Raw genomic sequence first — 21,092 nt, forward strand, 5'->3', positions numbered from 1 at the left:
AACGGCCGCACTTTTGGGAAAGTGGTGAGTGGCTTCTCCATCACGATAATGCGCCAGCGCATTCATCCAATCTTGTGCAGCAGTTTTTGAGCAAACACAATATCGCATTGCATACAGTCCCGACATAGCTCCTTGTGACTTTTGGCTGTTTCCAAAACTAAAAAAACCACTCAAAGGACACCGATTCGATGACAAAACAACGGTTGAAAACAATATGACGAAAGTACTTAATGCTATCCCTAAAAGTGAGTTCCAGGAATGTTTTGAAAAGTGGAAACATCTATGGAACCGTGTTATTCAATCAAGTGGGGATTACTTTGAAGGATGCCACCCACCAGATGATAAAGAATAACGCTAGCACGAAAATATAAAGGTAGGCCCGATACTTTCCGGACAGACCTCGTACGTATGTCCAACGCTGGCTACAGTGTTTTGTTGAAAAAAATGAGAAGAGGAAGAGAAGGAAACGAAGAACAAGCAGTATGCTAGCATATTGCTTGCTCTCGTTACACATTTATAAGAGAATAATTTAATAAACAGACACTTAATTAGTCACTAATTTGAAGATCTGAAAGATGCCGATAATTTGAATGATAGAGTTGGATAGATCGGTAGCTAGATGATGTCCCATTTCTCGCATGAAGAAATAAATTAGAGATGACTCTTACGAAACACATAGACTGGCTGTTAAAGGTTGAGATTGCATTGAAGCACATTAAAGAATCCGTTAATCATAGAATGCGTACATCCTAGAAGAAGTGGAGAACGGCACGTAAATCGAAACTAGCCAAAACAGTAGAGTTTAATCTAACAAAGAAGAAACTCGCGCCATCGAAAAGGAAATCTATCCATTTTCTTGTGTTCTCAACCGTTGGAGATATGAGAGACGATTTCAGGGAATTAAACGATCGATGGTAACTGAAGTATGGCGAGTACTAATTACACTGAGATGGTATTCTTTGGGTCAAAGTGAACAGCAAAGTACAACAGCAGCATTAACAAGTGGCTTTAAGAAAGCCGCACCGCCAGACTTTTGACTCCGTATCTTACCGGTGGTATTATCGGCATCAGTGACAACACTAATATCAATTAGGTACTGGTAGGATTCTTGCGAACATAATTGTTGTGCATTTACTCGGGACAACGTTTGTTTTTCAATCTGTAGACAGAAAACATCATTCTGACTCCTTCTGTCTCTCTTTCGCTGTTGTATTTTGTCAGCACGATCAAGTATTTATTTACATTCTTCTATGTGACTAAACCTTTCGGTCAGCGTTAATATTTGTATTACGTCAAATAGTAAGTGACCTAGCGATATGTGTGTGTGTTTGTGTGTATGTATATACCGCTACGAGAGAGTGGCGCACATTCGAAAGAGGATTTTGATTTAATGCATGATAAGGATTTGTATGCACATGTGAACTGCAAAACCACGTACTAGGTTCCTCTGATAATTGCCCATGTCACATTACCACTGCTTTTGTCCATTCATTCTTGAAAAGAGCAATTCGATGTATGATGATCATTGGCATGATCACGATCGAAACGTGTATCTTTCACATATGCGGCAAGTACATTGACGATTTAAATAGGAATGTAGACGCCAATAAAGCAGTAAGCCTCGTACCGAAACTTTGAGCAAACTTTCAGCTAAGTCATAAGACAAAATTATCTCCCTCCAAACTATACCATATAAAAAAATCACGGAAACTAAAGGTTTACATACTGCGGGATACGGCTTGCAAACTCGCTTAAAAATCAAGCATTCATTCATATTTACAGAGTGCATTCATTCACTCAATCGAACAGAGTCAAATTCACTCAGTCAAACATGGTTACATACTCTCTATCACATATACTCACTAACACTTAAGTAGTCAGTCAATCACTCAAGAAGAAACATACAAGCCGAATGTACGACGCGTTACCTTAAATTCACAGAACTTCTCACTCACGGTAATCTTTTTATTTCGAGTGTCATAGCTCAAGTAAAATTATCTCACGCGACGCGTCTAATAAAATCATGCGCCAATGATTTTTGTTTCAATAAGTAGCGCGATATTTGTTTACCTTTGGAGTAATAATAAATATATTCCATCTAAATATCAGTTAGTCATTTTATCCCTTTTTCACGATTATCTCCATTACGCAGCTATTAAGAAAACAAGAAGTCCCAACCTATGATATTATAAATAACAATTATTAGAAATAAAAAATATAGATATCAAATTTTTTATTTGTAATAAAAAATATTTAGTACTACAGAGATATAAAGACATTAGTGTATTACGTACTATTAAGTATATTTTTTAAAGCAATTAATGCTTTAACTAACTTTAAGTTATAAATTTTAATATAAACCTGATGTTATTTATGATTATTCATTGAATAAATTGTATAATATTCTTATTGCAGAAAAACAAGACCATACCTTATTATATCAACGACAGAGAAAAATATAGAAACGTCACAAATATCAGAATCAACCATAAAACCTTTAAATGCGACGCTTAAATACAAATTTATCAGAGATCGAAAAACGGAAGGGTCTGTTCCTAAAAATCAAGGATCCATAAAATTGACCGATGAAATAATTCCAATAGAACGAGAAACGGAAGAAAATGAAGCAAATAGACTGAAACATTTACCGAATATAGCAACTCTTTTTACTGATAGTAGAATAAGTAAAGAGAACGTTTTTGCAGGTCTTGAAACTCATGAAGTACGTTCTACGTCCAAAAATTCTGCAAAAATTAATCGTGATCTACTTCATTCAAAAATAAAAGAAACTGAGGCAACGGATGCCGTATTTACTGAAGATTATACTGTCGGTCCATATGATTCAATCGATTTCGATTTTCAAGCTGACCAAGCTGATTATGTTCTGAATTATAAAAAAGACTTATCTAATATTGACGATGATTCTAGTACAACTGTTCCCGAAATAGAACCTTTTTATAAATATCACATTAAAATTCGTAATAATGGAAAAGTATTAGGATCTTCAGTAAAATAAATATATGCAAAAAAAGTATGCCTATAATTTATTAACCGCAATATAATTATTTAAATTAAATATTATTCTTCCTTTTTTATGACTTTTTTTACTACGATGAGAGATATTTAGATTAATGAATGAAGTAACGTATACTATACTGCTATTTTATATCTGTAAGTAGGTCATGTTTTCGTCAAACGAGTGTTCGACATGAAAATCCTCACTTTTTTTCACCCTTTTACTCGCTTAATGCTTTTTGAAACCTTTTTATCTATAATGGCTATCATCTTCCATTTCAAATATCAATATTGATATTTGAAATATTACATAGATAGGTGGTAGTAGGTAAACTAGAGAGGCCAAAGCTCAGAGAGGTATCGGCTCACTGAGTTTAGATGTCTCCCGGAGTTGATGCTCGTGCACGTTCAGCTCAGCACTGTCAACTCACCTCACCTCCCCCCTACTGAACCGAGATGCCCGTGCATTGTTGACTCACCTCCCTCCCCCCCCCCCTACTAAGCTGATGTGCTCTGATGCCCGTACGTTCTACGCCCTTCCCCTTTCCCCCGCCCCGACTGTACTGATGTGCTCTGACGCCCGTGCGTTCTATGCACTTTCCCCTCCCCTACTGATATGATGTGCTCTTAATGCCCGTGCGTTCTGTGTTACGTGCTTTGATTTTATTGTGCGTTCTGTGTTACGTGCTTTGATTTTATTGTGCGTATGTGTGTGTGTGTGTTAAAATATTGGACTTATCGGAAAAAAACGTACGGATCGGGGAATCGAACGCGCGTCCTCTGGATCCGCACACCGATGCTCTACCACTAGAGCTACTGCCACTGGTACTATGGGTAATTTGTATTATGTATATTAGCTACACGATTAATATGTGGAGGGACAGCCCAAGCGCTAATACATACAAATAATAATAATGCTGTTATATATATTTATTGTAATTAGTATATAATGAATTTCTTTTTTTTTTTAATTATATACACTAATTATAATAAATAATATATATTATTATAATAAATTTAATAAATATACTATGTAACGGGGTAAAACCGTTTAATTATTTTATGCGCGCAAATACACTGAAAGGACGCGCGCAGTTAATTATGCTCGGTACGTAAATCGGAGAGCATGTAAAGATAGGCGCCAGTCAACCAGTAAGTTCTCTTATCGAAGGAAAGTGAGTGGAAGCTATGAGATATAAGCGAATCAAAAGAAAACACTTGTTAGTAAAATGAACTAGATCTTTTATTATTCCTTATACTCTACAGAAGGTCGGCCCGCGCGTTTGTTTACGTTGACGCTCGCTCATCGACATCACGCTTTGCCGGTACGCTCGCTGCTCTTTGTTATTAGAGCCGTTACATGCACGCATCAAATATTAGAATTAAATTATTATTCATACGATCGCGATCGCGAAATTAAGCTGGCCAGCTTACCTTATATTTGCAGGCGATCAGAGAACACAGCGACAAATCGCACAGCACGGAACAGTTTTTCTATTGTTTTGCTCGCGGGTCGCGAATGCGCGCACACACTGGTTTCGCCCTCGATGGCGAAACCTCACACACTCTCTCTCTCGTCCTGGTCTCGAGCTGGCGGATGTCTGGCACCTCGGTGGCAGCTGTCACGGCTATCTGGCACTCTCGGATATCGCTGATCTGGCGTGTAGTCGTCAAGGGCACGTGAATCGGCAGTTGTAATAGCGAAAGCGGGCGGACACAACAACGGTCAATGCTTCACTGGTTCGAATTCTATCGCGCGCATTCCGTCTGCTCGCGTACCGAATTCCTTCGTTACCAATTTCGTCCCCCCGGCAGGTGCTGCCCTCACAGGCAGCAATTAAATTAGATTATCAGCGCTAATTTGAAGTTTACCGTCACAACTAATTATAATAAATAATATATTTATATTTAATATAATTGGTATATTATGAATTGGTTTTTGCTGTTCAAAGTATGTGTGTTTGTGTGGTAAAATAATTTTTGTAACAAAATCCACTCAATAATATCCTCATGTACCCAACAAAATGATGGTCCGGGCGCTAGTTTTCCGTTTCCCCCATGAAAAAGTAGTCCAGCCGCATTTTTGCTCATGTGCCCCGCGAAATGATAGTCCGGACGCGAGTTATTTCGTTTGCCCCGTGAAAATCCTTTTCTAGATTATTCGGCCATCGTTCTTTAGCTTTGTTTCTCCGTGTTCGAGGTATCTATTGACTTTAGTGTATCGGTATTATCACGATCAAGTAGATGTACATATATTTTTCGAGAAATACATATAATTTGCTCAGATTTCTTTGGAAAATCTCAAGGAATTTGTAAATTTGAATTTTTCCAAATTTCATAGTTTTTCCGGCAGGAGATTTTCCATATTGTTTATTTCGAAATAGCTTTGTTAATTTCATTAGTACTCAGTGAACATTACCAATACAAATAATTAAGATATAATTTTGAATAATTTTATAGATTTTTTGAAAAATTCCATTTCTCATTTTTTGAAATTTTCTCACATCGATCTGACAAAATTCACAGGTACTCCATGATTAATCGAGAGCACTTTTTCTTCTATAATATTTTTTTCGATAGTTGACATTTTTTCAATAAATAAATCATTAAGATTTATATTACACTTCCATACTAAAACCACCATATTTTCCTGTCTAATCAACATTTTCGATAAAAACCAAGGGCATTCGGAAGATTGCCATATGATGTCGTGAAAAAACTTGTTGCGAGAGTAAATTAAGGTCCTGTTTTTTTTCTGGCAGAGCGAAAAACAAAAAAACATTAAAAATATTTCGACTTTTTGCGCAAAATCTGCACTATATTTTTTTCTGCATATTTTTTGCGAAAGTCTTGGCCATTATAAAAAAGGGCATATCTTTAATCACAAGGAATTCATTACAGTTTCTTGAAAATTAGACGAGTGACATAAAGTCAATTCAAAGTGTTTGTTATGTCTAGGCGAGGAGATGTTACAGCTAGACGTAATAATATATTCAAATATTATCGCGTTGGTAAAGGTTGGATCTTAGTCAGGAGTTAAGCAGAGGTTGGTTAAAGGGATAGCGCCTTTATTATACGTAGGGCGTTTTAAGTAGATAACATAGTTTCTTACCTTATTAAGATTGGATTTCAGAAGAGGTTTTTTTACGAACAGTCTCAGGTGCTTGCGCTTGATTTAAGGTTTATTGTATAAAGACAATTATAATACTTAACAGAGTATAATCCCGGTTCTAAGTAGCCGGATAGTTAGACTTAAAAAATAACTTGACGAAACTACCAAACTACTAAATTGTCAACTGTATACTGCGTACTATGTTGTGCGAATTCCAATCCAGCCTTTTTATACCGTAGGCTGATATGCCCCTTCCTGTGTTTTCGCCAATTTAATATGCGATGAGTAATATTCGCGGAAATATTATGGAGACGTGCTTAGACTAATCTATCCCGCTAGATAGATTTACAAATCTTCCCGGGAGGGTTGGTACAATAGAAAATTAAATTACCGATACCCGGTTTGTTACCGTAACTCATAATTCGTCACGTACTTATTCTTTCGTATCGACGTGACATGTTGTTGCAACCACGGTCGTTTGCTACTTAATAGGTTAATAAAACACATTATATGTACATATTCAAATATATGACTTTATAAATATATATATTGTGGTCTATGAAATAAAATTAAAAATTAAATTAATAATTTTTAATAGTGTTACGTTTACGTATAATCAATAAAAATACGTAAATAACACAAACTAAAACTTTATTGAAACACAAACGTGATGCTTTCAATTTGACGCTCAGACGTCAACTAACTAAACAACAACAAAAATATTTATTCTGACGTTGCCATGGATACAAACGTACGAATTCGATATTATAAATTGCATTCGTAACAATAGTGAATTTTTAATAGTGACGAGTCTGCGTTATCGTCGATAGAGAGCCTTGCTACAAAGCTTTTTTCCGATTTACATTTGACGGAGAAATGTGCTTCGAAAACCATATCATATGCAACTGTTGTTATGGTATCTGCTTGCAAAGAATTTGTACGTGGTTATAAGAAAAGTATTCACAAACAGAATGAAAAAATGAATAAAATTCGCGAAAGGATTGAACAGTTTAAATGTAAGATGTGTTTGGATGCTAGGATTGCTGTACTATTTTTACCTTATGGACATATCGCTGTATGCATGGAATGTGCATCAAGAATTCACGATTGTCCAATATGTCGTCAAACTATTACCAAACGTGTTCATGCTTATTTTGCGTAAATTTATTCTTTTTTTAATAAAGTGCCTATTATTTTTTTAAAAATGTTTGTGTACTTTTTTTCTCTTTTAATCTACTATTTTGTATTTTAATGTTAAATTTTATTTTGATTCTTTTTTTGTTGTTTCTTATAGATATATAATACACATTTCTAAAATTCATATATAATAGGTGAGTAAAAAAAAACAAGGATTGATCGATACGTTAACTTTATATTTATTTTCAAACTTAGATATAAAAATCAAATTACATATCATCACGACTTTTGCGAGCGAGCATTCATCTACTGATAGCCATCGCGTTTTTAAAGGCGCACGGTGGATTTGATAAATACGCGTTGTTGTTACTGCATACGGAAATGCTATCGTTTGAAATATTCTTGAGTGATGGACAACCTAAATCTTCAACGTTAATCACAGTCGTTCTGTAAAAAATAAAAGAAGCAAAAATATAATCATTAGATATCATTTTTGTTTCTTTTTACGATGATATACGACAAAAAGAAACTTGCTGTGCATTGGTAAACAAATTTCTCAGCCATTTTGTTTTTTCAAGAACTTTGATAAAAATAGTTGCTCCAAAAAGTGTTTTTTTTCATTATTTTTCCAAGGTCGTCGTACGGTAAATCGCCAGATTCCCACGGAATACCATGATAATTTTTCGTTAACCACCGGTTTGCGCACTGAATTTTCTTTAATAACCACTCCTATGGGTAAGATGGTTTAAACAGAAGCACGGATGGCGTTAGATCTTCTTCCACAGGACAAACAGCAATCTTCTTGAATACGAATTCGTTCAAGATAGTTTTGAAGCCCTGTACGTCTACAAAAAAATCCATCGTAGTAACTGATGAATCGACGACATCGACGACTACGTCAATACAATCGAATCAATGCCTTTTTATGCTGAGCTTGCACTTCATGATGCCCCACTATAATTTTTCGATCAATCACAATCGTTCACCTCCTCCATACTTTTTCCAACCAATCAGCATTGACGAGTAGTGAATAAAACGCGATGGATATGTCAAATCTGCGCAGTTAAGTAATTAGCATCATAGCTGAGTATTTCAAGAACACAGCTTTGTTGCTTTTGCGCGCACATCGTCTGGCGAATGCTGGTTGTGCTAGTGTTGAAGACATTGAAAGATGGTTGAAACTGGGTTCATTGCCATTGCGCAAAGCTGATGAGCTTTCTCGTTCACCTAACTTGATTATGTCTGGCAGACAGAAGCTGCAGACAGCTATGTGCATGATTAGAGACGTTTTATATATGTTGAACAAATACAAGAGTAGGCTATTCGCACAGCCCCCCCCCACTGTTACTTCATCGATTGTCGAACCTGTGGTGAGCAAGCATAGCGAACAATCGATATATGAACCTCTCGTTATTTTAGATGTAGTTGGTGAAAGTCTCGAACCATCTAGTACTACTACTACTACTACTACTACTACTACTACTACTACATTTTTTTTTGTTTTGGAGAATCTGAATCCATTTACGGACAACTAACAGAAACCCGCCAAGTATGGGACTCAGTAGCTTAGGCCACCAATACCCACCAAATATATCTCTCCTTGTTCGCACCGCAACCAGACCGGAACTGTTTATCACATTACTTCAGACTGGGCGGCTGTCATTGCGTGTCCAAGCACACATTTATCCCTTAAATATTCTTCATTCCCTAATAGGCTCTGAAGTTTTCTCTTTCTTTCAATTTTCCAAGCATCCATCCGTCTTTTTCTTTCGTAACACATTCGTAGCGTACAGCGCGATCGTACGCCAGGCGTCGGCTGTTGTCAATATTACATTCGTCATATTTTCTGGCGTAATCGGCCCTAATTCTGTCTCTAGTCTCAATCTTTGCTCGGCCCAACGGTCGCACACGAAAAACCTGTGCTTCGCGTTGTCTCAAGACCCCCTACAGTACACACAATCTAGGGAAGTTACCTTACCCATTCTGTGCAGGTACTTTTGGAAGTATCCGTGTCCGGTCAGAAACTGGGTGAGATAGAAATCCACCTCCCCGTGTTTTCTGTCTTTCCACGGACCAACGTCTGGCATCAGTCTGTGGATCCATCGTCCTTGAACGTCTGTCGTCCATCTTATCTGCCATTGTTCTGTCATTTTCGTTCGTTCCTCTGTTGCAGCATCGGCCCTCTCCACGGTCGCACTTCGATCGTAAATGCGTTTTCTCTCACCTGCTAAGAGGTCGATGAGGATAACGCCCACGATCACGAATATCGCGTTTTCCGAGACTGTTCTGTACGCGCACGCGATTTTTAGCGCTCCCGTTCTTTGTGCGCTCGTCATAGTCTTTGCGCGTCTCCTCACCCGTAACGAGTTGGCCCATACCTCTGCTCCGTAAAGCATGATGGAGTGGGTTACGCCCATCAACAGTCTTCGTATACTCGGTCTCGGTCCTTTCGTGTTTGCCATCAGCCTACTCAAGGCCTTTGTCCTTTCGCTGGCTCTGGCGGTTGCGTCTCGTATGTGGGGCCAAAAGTTCAGTTTCGTATCTAGAGTCACCCCCAGGTACTTTACCTCATTTTTGGTCTCCAGTCGTTCCGTACCTATGGTCATCGGTATTATCGTGTCTATTCTCTGCCTCGTCAGTATCAGTAAGTCTATCTTAAAAAGAGCCAGGCTCAGTCTGTGGCCCGTCATCCACCCGTCTAAACGCCTCATAACCTGGCTCAGTTTGAGCTGAGCCAGATGTGTGTCGCGGGACGTTATTACGGGCTGCTACTACTACTACTACTATTACTACACCGGCTGTTGTCAATCCAGCTCAAGACTTAATAGTTCGCTGGAACGACATCAATAGTGTGTTCAAAGGCAGAATAAATACTGGTGTAATAACCAATCTGAAACATCTGGATTTGAATGCGTTTTTGAGGCATGCTAAACCATTGTTCCATGTTCAAATTATGGAGTACTTGAAGAAACATAGTTCTTTAAAAGTGAATGCTGTACTAGATGCCGAGTATGTAGTTGAAAAGAATAATTGCGATGAAAAGCTTGATGTAAAGCATTTCAATACGAAGATGGCACCGATAAACTTAACTACAGACATAGACGAGTGGTACATCGAAAACGTTTTAAAACCAATCAGTAAGAACACGGAAGAATTTCAAGAGCAACTCGGGCTGGTAATTTCCTGTTATATTAAACTCAACCGTAAATATCAGCAAGTACAATCCTATGAGGGTTGGTTCTTACGATGAATTGCCCGAGCCCGAAAGAAGTCGTGAAATTTGAAAATCAAAAAGCGTGTTAGGGAACGTGTGAATATGTTAATTTTAAATTTGAATAATGGGTCCTACAATGTTTTGCCGCAACATTTGATCGATGAGAAAAAAGACAGGCAAGTGAATCTTCTTCCAGTGGAAAATAGGAAGGGGGGGGTCAATAAGTCTTTACAAAAGCCAAGAGATGGCGCTCGTCACGCTTAAATTATGATGTTTTTGGCAAGCAATACTACTAACTAGATATCGTACTAAGATTCAGCTCGATTCATTAAGTCGTTTTTTTGTGAGCGTTGGTTGGACAAAAAGTTATTGGTTTATTTGAAAAACGGAAAAGACAGAGTTTCGAGCGGTAATAAAACATTTTCATTTGAAAGACCTTACAACAAAAAAAATCACAGTTGAGTTGAACGCCGTTCAACAACTCAAAAAAAAAAATATCAGCAAGATGGGTGCCGCGTTTGCTCACGGTTGAAAACAAACGAACCCGCGTGGTCACCACTAAGGCTCTTTTGGCACGCATACGTCGTAATCCAGAAGACTTTTGACGTCGACTCGTAACTGTAGACGAAACATGGGTACACCATTACACTCCTGAAACCAAAGAACAGTCCAAACAATGGATTACCGCAGGAGAATCAGGCCCAAAGAAGGAAAATACAGTAAAGTCAGCTGGCAAAATTATGGCCATGGTTTCCTGGGATGCGTATGGAATCATCTACGTCGACTACTTGGAAAAGGGCCAGACGATCACTGGACAATATTATACGTCATTATTAGGTTAGCTGAAAGAAAAAATCAGAGAAAAACGTCCTCACTTGAACAAAAAAAAATGCCTCTTTCTTCAAGACAATGCTAGAGTTCACACGTGTGCAGTTTGAATGGCAAAAAATAACAATTTAAAGTTCGAATTAATTGACCATCCACCATATTCACCTGATTTGGCTCCCAGTAACTTTTTCTTATTTCCTAACCTCAAAAAATGGCTTGCCGGACAACGTTTCACGTCGAATGAAGAAGTCATCGCCGAAACAAATGCCTATTTTGAGGGTTTTCAGAAATCATATTTTTCTGATGGCTTAAAAAAACTGGAAAGACGTTTCATAAAATGTATTGACTTTCAAGGAGATTATGTTCAAAAATAAAAACAAATTACATACGCAAAACTTTTTTTTCCTTCTTTTTGTAAAGACTTATTGACCCTCCAATTATATCGACGTTAATGCCGATGTGAACGAAGAGCAAATGGAACATCCCGGTATAACTTACAAAGTGCACTATGTTTGGATGAAAGACTTATCTCGATTGATGTATCGACAGTTGTAATTTCGCAGATGAAAGTCGTACATATGTGATCGTTGCTTACACTATTTTCTAACTGAACAGAGATTGAAAACGAACGAGATCGACTGTAAAAATGTGAATATGTGTAAAATTGTACTTCCCAGTAGGAAAGATAAATTTTTACAATTTCAAAACTTTAAAAATGAGTGCGCAGTACCGGTCGTTGTGTACGCCGATTTTGAGAGTCTCTTGGAATTGGTACCCAACGACGAACGGATCTATCAACGTCACAAACCGTACACTGTTGGCTTTTTCGTCAAGTGTAGTTACAATGATTCTCTTTTTTGTTATCGAAGCTACAGACAGAAAACCGTCGATGACATTGGCCCAGCCAAGTAGTTCGTTCACAATCTTCACGATTTGACCAAGTATCTGTATGAGTTATACAGAAGCCCACAACCTATGGAAAATTTAATGTTCCAAGAGACATTTAGCTTTCTTCGTGTTACGCTATATCATATATGTAATAGGTCTTTTGACAAGAAAAAAGATACAAAAGTTCGCGATGATTGTCACTTTACTGGAAAGTATCGTGAAGCTGCTCACAGTACATTGTTTATCAAGAATCGAGAACTATACCCGGTTTTTTCACAATCTCAGTGGATACGATGCGCATCTATTTATCCAGGATATCGCCAAACGAATTTCCCGGTCGAGTGAGCCTCATTCCTCAAACCAAGGAAAAATACATATCTTTTACGAAGTACGCGGGTGCACACTGCCGCAGATTGCCTTACTGAAGAGAAAAGGTGTATTTCCGTATGACGATGTATCGTCGTTTACAAAACTCGAGGATACGGAGCTTCAACGAAAGCAAGATTTTTACAGCAGTCTGTACGATTCGGATATCAGTGGCGAGGAGTACAGTCACGCGGAGAATGTTTGGAGAACGTTCGATATCACCGATTTCGGCAACTATTCGGATTTGTATCTCAAGACGGACGTTATCTTACTGGCCGAAGTTTTTGAAAACTTCAGAGCCAAGTGCCGAACGGCGTATCGTTTGGATCCGGTCTAGTACTAAACGACGCCCGGATTGAGTTAGGATGCCATGTTGAAGTATACGGGTGTAAGGTTGGAGCTTTTGACGGATATCGACATGCTCATGTTTTTCGAGCGCGGCATTCGCAGTGGAATCAGCCAGTGTTGCAACAGGTACGTTGCCGCGAACAATCCATACATGGGGAACGACTATAATCCACAGAAAGATGACAAATATTTGATGTATTTCGACGTCAATAACCTTTACGGATGGAGTATGACCGAGCCCTTTCCAGTCGGTGACTTTGAATGGTGCGACATTGACTCGAACTTTTCTTTCGCTATTCCCGATGATTCATCCTTTGGTTACATACTCGAGGTGCATTTGGAGTATCCAAAAGAAATTCACGATGCGCACAAATATATGCCATTTTATCCGGAGCACAAAGCCGCTCCGGAATCCAAAAAGAAAAAGCTTATGACGACTGTCCATGATAAGGCGCATTACGTAATCCACTATAGAGCTCGGAAACAAGCAATAAGGCATGGATTGCACCTCGCGAAGATATATCGGTCTTTAAAGTTTAATCAGAGCCCATGGCCCAAGACGTATATTGATTTGAATAGCGAAATTCGTAAACAAGTGAAAAACGAATTTGAAAAAATGCTATACAAACTGTTCAACAATGCAGTGTACGCCAAGACCATGGAAAACGAAAAGAAACGCATCGACGTGAAGTTGGTGAACAAGTGGGAGGGGCGATACGGTGCCGAAGCTCTGATTGCTCAACCAAATTTCCACAATAGCGACATTTTTGACGACGAACTGGTGGCGATTTAACTATTGCGGGCGGAAATCACAGTGAGAAAACCCATTTACATAAGTCTCGCTGTTCTCGACTTGTCCAAGACTCTGGCGTATCGATTCTTCTACGACTACATGAGCAATGCAGTTGGTGAGGAATGTTGCAAGCTTCTGTTCACCGACACGGTCAGTCTGATGTACGAGATCACCAATGTAGACATGTACGACGTCATGCGTCGAGATATTCGCGAATTCAATATATCGGATTCTTCAGAACCAAATCGGTTCAATATTCCCAGAGCCAATAAGAAAGTGGTTAGTAAGATGAAAGAAGAGAATGCCAGAATGCTCATGGTCCAGTTCGTTGGACTCAGAAGCAAAATGAACAGCGTGAGAGTTCAGAATAAAAATCCTATAAAGAAGGCAAAGTGGATTAAGAATTCGATTTTGAATGCTAGGATTACATTCGAGAATTACGTCAAATGTCTCTGAGAAAATGTAATTCTGAGCCGACAGCAAAAGTCTATCAGAACATGTCATCATCAGTTGTACAGCGAGAGACAAACAAAGATCGCACTCAGCGCGCATGACGATAAACGCTTCTTGCTGCCCGGAACCATCGGTACGCTTCCTTGGGGTCATTACAGCATTTCATTGGTGGAAAGGGAGGGAATAGAAGAGCTGGAAATGGTCGCAGACGAGCCGCCGAGCGCCGCCGCCGTCGTCGAGCCGCCGACTGCCGCCATCGAGCCGCCAAAAAAGACCGGAGTGGGGAACGGGTTATATCAAACAACACTCGAAGCTTCGTAAGCTCATTCTCATCGAGAAAAAGTTACCTGCAACGACGAGTAGTGAGTAGCAGTAATAGCAGCAACAGTCTTCTAATTTCATTCTTAGTCAACTTGCTCCAAGAAAAAGAAAGTTACTGGAAGCTTGGTTTGTCGATAAAATTAGAAAAAAACAGAAAATTTCCGTGATTAAAATTACTCGAGGTAATTGTGATTTTCTTTGTGTATGGGTGTTTTGTTTCAAGTCAACTGAGTTTAAATATCATTTTTTTTTCTACAGATGGATCTCGCGCAGCTGAATAATATAGCTTGTTATCAATTCAAACCCACTAAGAAGATTCGTATCCCATTCATATCCAAGTACATGATCACCAGACTCAAACAAGTTGAAACACAATTCGGTGCAAAAATCGTAGTCGAAATGAATGAGGAAATCCAGCTTTATTCGGTAAAACACAAGTCTGAATCAGGTGATTGTTTAGAAGTTTTTCTGGTTAGTGCACGAAATCTGCTAGGTGAAAATGAAAAGGTCAGTTTTATCCGTGCTGATAATGGTACTGAATTCACAGGAGGAAAGTTTTTAGAAGTAATGAAAAAGGAGGGCATAGAACCAAATTTTTCTAGCCCCTACACTCCACCATATAATGGTACTGCAGAAAGATTTAATAGAACCCTTATTGAGAAAACAAGGTCACTTATGATTGATTCCGATTTACCCAAGAGTATGTGGCCACTTGCTGTAGATGTATCTATAAACTTGTATAACAGAACTCCTAATAAATCAATTGACTTCGAAGATTCCTTTGAAGTTAATAAATCCTGAAGGCAAATGCCACATAGACAAAATTATAAAGTTTGGAAGTATTGCTTATGCTACGAAACACGTCCTTGAAACAAAATTCTCAGCCAAGGCTATTAAAGGTGTGCTGGTAGGTCAGACATCAAATGGTTATATACTATGGCATCCCAGCTCGGGCAAATTTGTTCACTCAAAGCACGTTAAAATCAAAGAAAAACTAACATACAAAAATATTGAAAACAAAAGAATTTTAGAAGATAGCATTAAAAGAAATCAAGATATTGAATTAGAAGATGAAAAGGAAAAGACAGTGCATTTATATGGAGATAATTTAGAAGTATTAGAAGTCGAAGAAGATAATCTTAAAAACATGAAACTGACATCAAACCAAAACATGGAAATCGATAGTTCAGCCAAACCTAAATCTAGAGGAAGTAAGAAGGCCCGATCTGAGGAACAAACTATAGATGTAGAGCCCATTAGAAAGCAACCGAAAAGAAATGTAAAAACTGCCAAAGACTATAAGACCATGGATAAAGGAACTTCTAAAGCTCGAATGGTAGTAGATGTCAGCTTTGCATTTTTAAGTGAAATAAAAGGCATTGACTTAGAAGATAAAGATGAGTCAGTATTTACTCTTTTGGCTGTCATAAATCATGATCCCATTAGTTTTAAAGAAGCAATGAGTATGGAAGACAAAGATGAATGGCTTATAGCAGTTAAAGAAGAGTTGAAATCAATGGAAATCAACAAAGTTTGGAGTTTGGTGGACAGGCCAACAGTCTTGAAGAATGGTAAACGAACAAATGTTATTGACTCTAGATGGGTATTTAAGAAGAAATTAGATGAATTATACATACTGAAAAGAAAAGGTAGGCTCGTTATTAGAGGATTTATGGATAAAAACAATTATGAGCTCAGAGAAACATATGCACCAGTTTCTAGACTGCCCGTTATAAGAGCAGCTCTAGATATTGTAAACAAATTGGATTTAGAAGTCCGCCAGTTAGATGTTAAAACAGCTTTCTCAAACGGTACTTTAAATGAAGATGAAGAAATTTATATGGAGATACCAGAGGGCTTAGAAGTAGATGAATTCACTAGAAAGACTAAAGTTTGTAGATTACATAAGGCACTGTATGGTTTGAAAATAAGTCCCAAGAAGTGGAATGAACGTTTCACAGTAGAAGTGCTAAAATGGGATCTGCAAAAGGATATTAATGAGCCCTGCCTGTTTACTTATAGATATCAAGGTATTGTTGTTTTTCTAATCTTGGATGTGGATGACATTATTGCGGCGAGCAACTGCTCAAAGAAATTAAAATAAATAATAGATCATTTGAGCGGTATTTTCCAAATGAAAAACTTGGGCGAACCAAAACAGTTCTTAGGCATGACTATAAAGAGAGATAGAAGTAATAAAATATTGACAATCAATCAAGCAGAGTATGTTTACAAAGTGTTAGAAAGGTTTGGAATGACTGATTGTAATCCACACGAAACACCTATGGTCACTCCACAAGCTAGAAGCAAGAAAATCAACCAAGATCAAGAAAAGACTAGAAGAAAATTAGATGTCCCATATAGAGAGGTCATTGGATGTATTTCTTATCTGGCAAATACTTCACGACCGGATATTTCCTTCGCGGTAAATTTTCTCTCGCGTAAGCAATCTAATCCCACCGAAGAAGATTGGTTAGATGTCAAAAGAGTACTTAGGTATTTGAAGGGGACAGCAAAGTTAGGCCTTACTTTTAGAGGTAATGGTGATACTTTAGAAGCTTACTCTGATTCAAGTTTTAAAGATTGGCCAGATTCCACTTCCACAAGTGGTTTGGCCATTTCATTGTCTAAAGACACCGTTGCCTGGAGAAGTCATAAGCAAACTTTGGTAACATCTTCAACTTGTGGGTCAGAGTATTTGGCTATGAGTGAGGCATGCAAAGAAATCGTTTCGTTGGATAAGGCATTAAGAGATATATTAGGCTTCACTATGTATCCAGTTACTCTGTACTGTGATAATCAATCTGCCAGAGATCGTACCCAAAAGGAGGGTAGTCACAAACTTAAAGATTTTGATGATACTTTAGAAGAGATTAAGAAACGTCTGGATGAAAGAGAAAGAATAGGTGTTAAAAGAAAGTTGTCTGATACTCACGGAGATAACCTGAAATAGTGTGTTTTAGAAGGTAAAGTCAATATTAGAAAGGTATCTACTCATGATAATACCGCTGATATATTTACTAAGCCGCTTCCTCTTCAACCATTTAGAAAATTCAGAAATATATTGTTGAATCATTGCAATTGATTTTAGAAACATAAATGTAAAAAAGAACATTCTCCTATTTAATTTTTTTTTTTCAGAGGCGGCTGCGGTCGCTAATGCTGACTAGAAACAATAATAAGTTGTTTAGAAGAAATTAGAAGTACTTAATTAAGAAGATGAAAAACTGTTAGTTTCTTTTGTATTTTAGATAGTAAGTTAGATTCCAATATTCATTAGAATATTGTGCGTTCTGTGATCAAAGTATATATATATATTATTTATTTAATTAAACAAATTTAGTTCGAAATTAGATGTGATATAATTGATGTTTAGAAGTTTTTTTTTGTATTTAATGTTTAGAAGTTTTTCTTTTGTATTCAAACATGGAATACAAAGCAAGAGAGGGAGTGTTTGAGATAGCTTGCTCAGCATTTCATGTGTATGCGCATGCGCGCACTCCGTAAGTGTGTGTATACGACAGTTACGTATAGCGGCCTGCGAGCCGCCGATATATCTGCGTTAAAATACCCACTTGGATTGTAACCGTCTGACTGTGCACAACTCTCTCCAAGATACCAAATACATCTTTATATTAAATAAAATCTTTTTACAACAACTTTGTTCTGTTCTCTGCTCACTCTGCAACAGTTTGAAAAAAAAAGTTCGAAATAAATCTACCAGATAGAGCCCTCACAAATATCGACTTGAAGTTTGCAAAAATTTTGAATATACCAAATTTTCGCGGAGTCTTCATGAGAAATGACTTACCGAGTTCTGGATCATATTATCGCGAATCAATTATAATCAATCTTGATGACGTTGAAGGAACAGGAACGCACTGGGTGGCTTATCGGAAATTCGGAAAAAACGCCTCATATTTCAATAGCTTTGGAGATCTATTGATAGGCCACCTATTGATTTAATGATGTATCTTGGTGATATCGAGATCAAATATAATACAAAAAGATATCAAGATTTCAATTCTCACGTATGCGGTCATCTTTGCTTACAGTTATTGTGCGAAGGTATAAAAGTAAAGGCAACGTGAAAATATTGGTAGTCATGTTCGGACAGTCATGGAGAATTCGTTAACTCTGACTCTCTCGGGTAATTCTTCACTATTAAAAGCGCACTATTTCCCACTAATCGAACTATCACAGCATAAACATTACAAGTTAAGTCGAGTTCCTAACATTCACCTCAATACTTAATATCGACGTATATAATTATAAATTTTATGTCGCAAATCAAATTATCGACATACCTGTCGGGACCTACGAGATCGACGACATTGATAAATTTCTTCGCAAAACTGTGCAGCGTATCTGCACTGATAATAATAATATTATATTAAATTTGAAACCAAACAACAACACCTTGCATTGTACAATCAAGTGTTCTGAACCTATCGATTTTCGTCCGCAGAATACTATCGGACGATTGTTGGGTTTCTCACAACGTACATTCGAGGCAAACGTTTCTCGTAACTCTGATCTGCCCGTCAGTATTCTCAAGGTAAACGCTGTGAGAGTCAAGTGCAACGTAGCCGCTGGAGCTTACTTGAACGGAAACATCATTCACGATATTCACAAATTTTTTCCAGCAGTACCGCCTTGATATAAAATTATTGAAATTCCCTCTCACGTGATTTATCTTCCAGTTACGAAAAAGTCTGTAGATTATTTACAATTACGCATCGTCGCTCAAGACGGAAATTTAATTAATTTTCGCGGTGAAGTCATAACCATCAGATTACACCTCAAAAGCATATAATGGGAATTGTTTACGATTCAAAGAGTGGTAGAGCCTATATAAGCATTGAAAAATGCAAACCCACCATCCGTCGTCGACTGAAATTGAAAACGTCAACACGACGAACTCCAGTCATTAATCGTCATCGGGAAGCGAAAGCTTAAACGTCAAAGCATAAAGTCCCTAAAAAGTCTTGGGTGAAGAGTAGTTCCTGGTGGAAAATAAATTGCCTAATTTTTTTTTGCTGTTTTCAACGAAACAATGGAGAACATTCTAGAAATACAGTCACCTGTCGTCTTCGATGAATCTTTGGCTTATTATGAAATCCATGCTCATCAACCTTACACCAATTCATCACTCAAAAATAGTGACGAGATTCGTATATCAATTCAACATCAAGACTTGTGTCTTTTACCATCTCGCAGCTCGTTACACATTTGTGGACGATTATCTAGCAACAATATCACTTTGTTAACGAATACTAATTTTGTTAATAATGCCATTTGTCACATGTTTGAAGAAATTAGGTATGAGCTGAACGCTATAGAAATAGATAAATGTAAGAACGTTGGTCTCACAACAGTTATGAAGAACTGGTTATCTCTCACTCCAAGTCAATCCTTGATTGCCGAAAATTCCGGATGGATAAATATCTTAGAACAAGAGGACTGTAAAATAACTAATGCGAATGGCGACTTTGATAATTTGATTCCTCTGAGCTTCATACTTGGATTCGCTGAGGACTATTGCAAAGTGCTAGTGAATATGAAATATGAATTAATTCTCATAAGATCGAGTACCGATTAAAATGCAGTTTATCAAACGAAGAAGACCGTGGCCGACATAGAAGCTCATGGAGAATTCAATATTAATGTAACACGTCTCGAATGACTTATGCTCTATATAACTGCATCCACAACAATATATGAAATTAAGAAAGAACAAATAGAAAATTCTCAAGTAAAAGTAATTGAAATAGATTATTTCGAAAAAATGTCTAAAAAAGAAATTGAAGAAGAAGATCAACTTAAGAAATTTTAAAAATAATGAAAATAAATGCAAAATCTTGGATATGTACTCGTACACAAATATAAAAACAAATCTAGTAACAGTAGTTATAGAAATATCAGTAGAAGCACACAGTTAAATAAAAGAAAACCATGGCACAATATTTGTTGGTCTGTTACGTCTTACGACGCATCCTTTTTATAAAATAAACATTTGCGAAATTCAAAGCTACTAAACTATTCGCACGTCAGCAAAAAGCTAATTAAACGCGAGGTAAATGACTCTCCGAAATTAAGCCTTACGACGCATCCTTTTTGTAACATATGCACATTCAAAACTGCTAAGCTATTCACACGACAGCAAAAAGCTGTCGAAACACACTCCGAAACTAAGTCACCAAAACGCAAGAATTTATAATCAGCGAAAACAAAATGTCACACAATATCGCAATACTGACCTGAAAAAGAACTATAAAAGATATAAAAACCAATGAACAAATCACTCTCGGCAGTTGATCAGTAGTCCGTCAGTCAGTCAATAAGCACCTGTAAGACTCAACTCCGTACACACCGGTCCGACAATTGGTGATCATTTTTCTTAATAAACTTGCGACTGTTACAAAGTAATATCGTGCAAGTATTATTCAAACCTATCCTATTCAATTCAACAAGCAGTTAGAGCCTGCTACATTTATTCAATTCAACAAGCAGTTAGAGCCTGCTACATTTACTCAATTCAACAAGCAGTTAGAGCCTGCTACATTTACTCAATTCAACAAGCAGTTAGAGCCTGCTACATTCATACAATCCAACAA

General features: G+C 37.5%; 2 protein-coding genes across 2 annotated transcripts in view; both read left to right on the plus strand.

Annotated features, from left to right (window-relative positions):
• LOC131672227 (uncharacterized) overlaps positions 1-3,016 on the plus strand; it is a 376,536-nt gene extending 373,520 nt beyond the window's left edge. The window contains exon 4 of the mRNA XM_058949318.1: positions 2,416-3,016. Coding sequence (XP_058805301.1) covers positions 2,416-3,016 — 601 coding nt within the window. The remainder of the gene's footprint in view (positions 1-2,415) is intronic.
• Positions 3,017-16,645: 13,629 nt separating this feature from the next.
• LOC131672239 (uncharacterized) lies at positions 16,646-17,428 on the plus strand. The gene has a single exon (XM_058949342.1). It carries the CDS (start codon positions 16,646-16,648, stop codon positions 17,426-17,428), a length of 783 nt encoding a protein of 260 aa, XP_058805325.1.
• Positions 17,429-21,092: the final 3,664 nt, after the last annotated feature.

Source organism: Phymastichus coffea, unplaced genomic scaffold, assembly GCF_024137745.1.
Source record: "Phymastichus coffea isolate CEN01 unplaced genomic scaffold, Cenicafe_Pcof_1.1 PCOF00011, whole genome shotgun sequence".
Classification (NCBI taxonomy): domain Eukaryota; kingdom Metazoa; phylum Arthropoda; class Insecta; order Hymenoptera; family Eulophidae; genus Phymastichus; species Phymastichus coffea.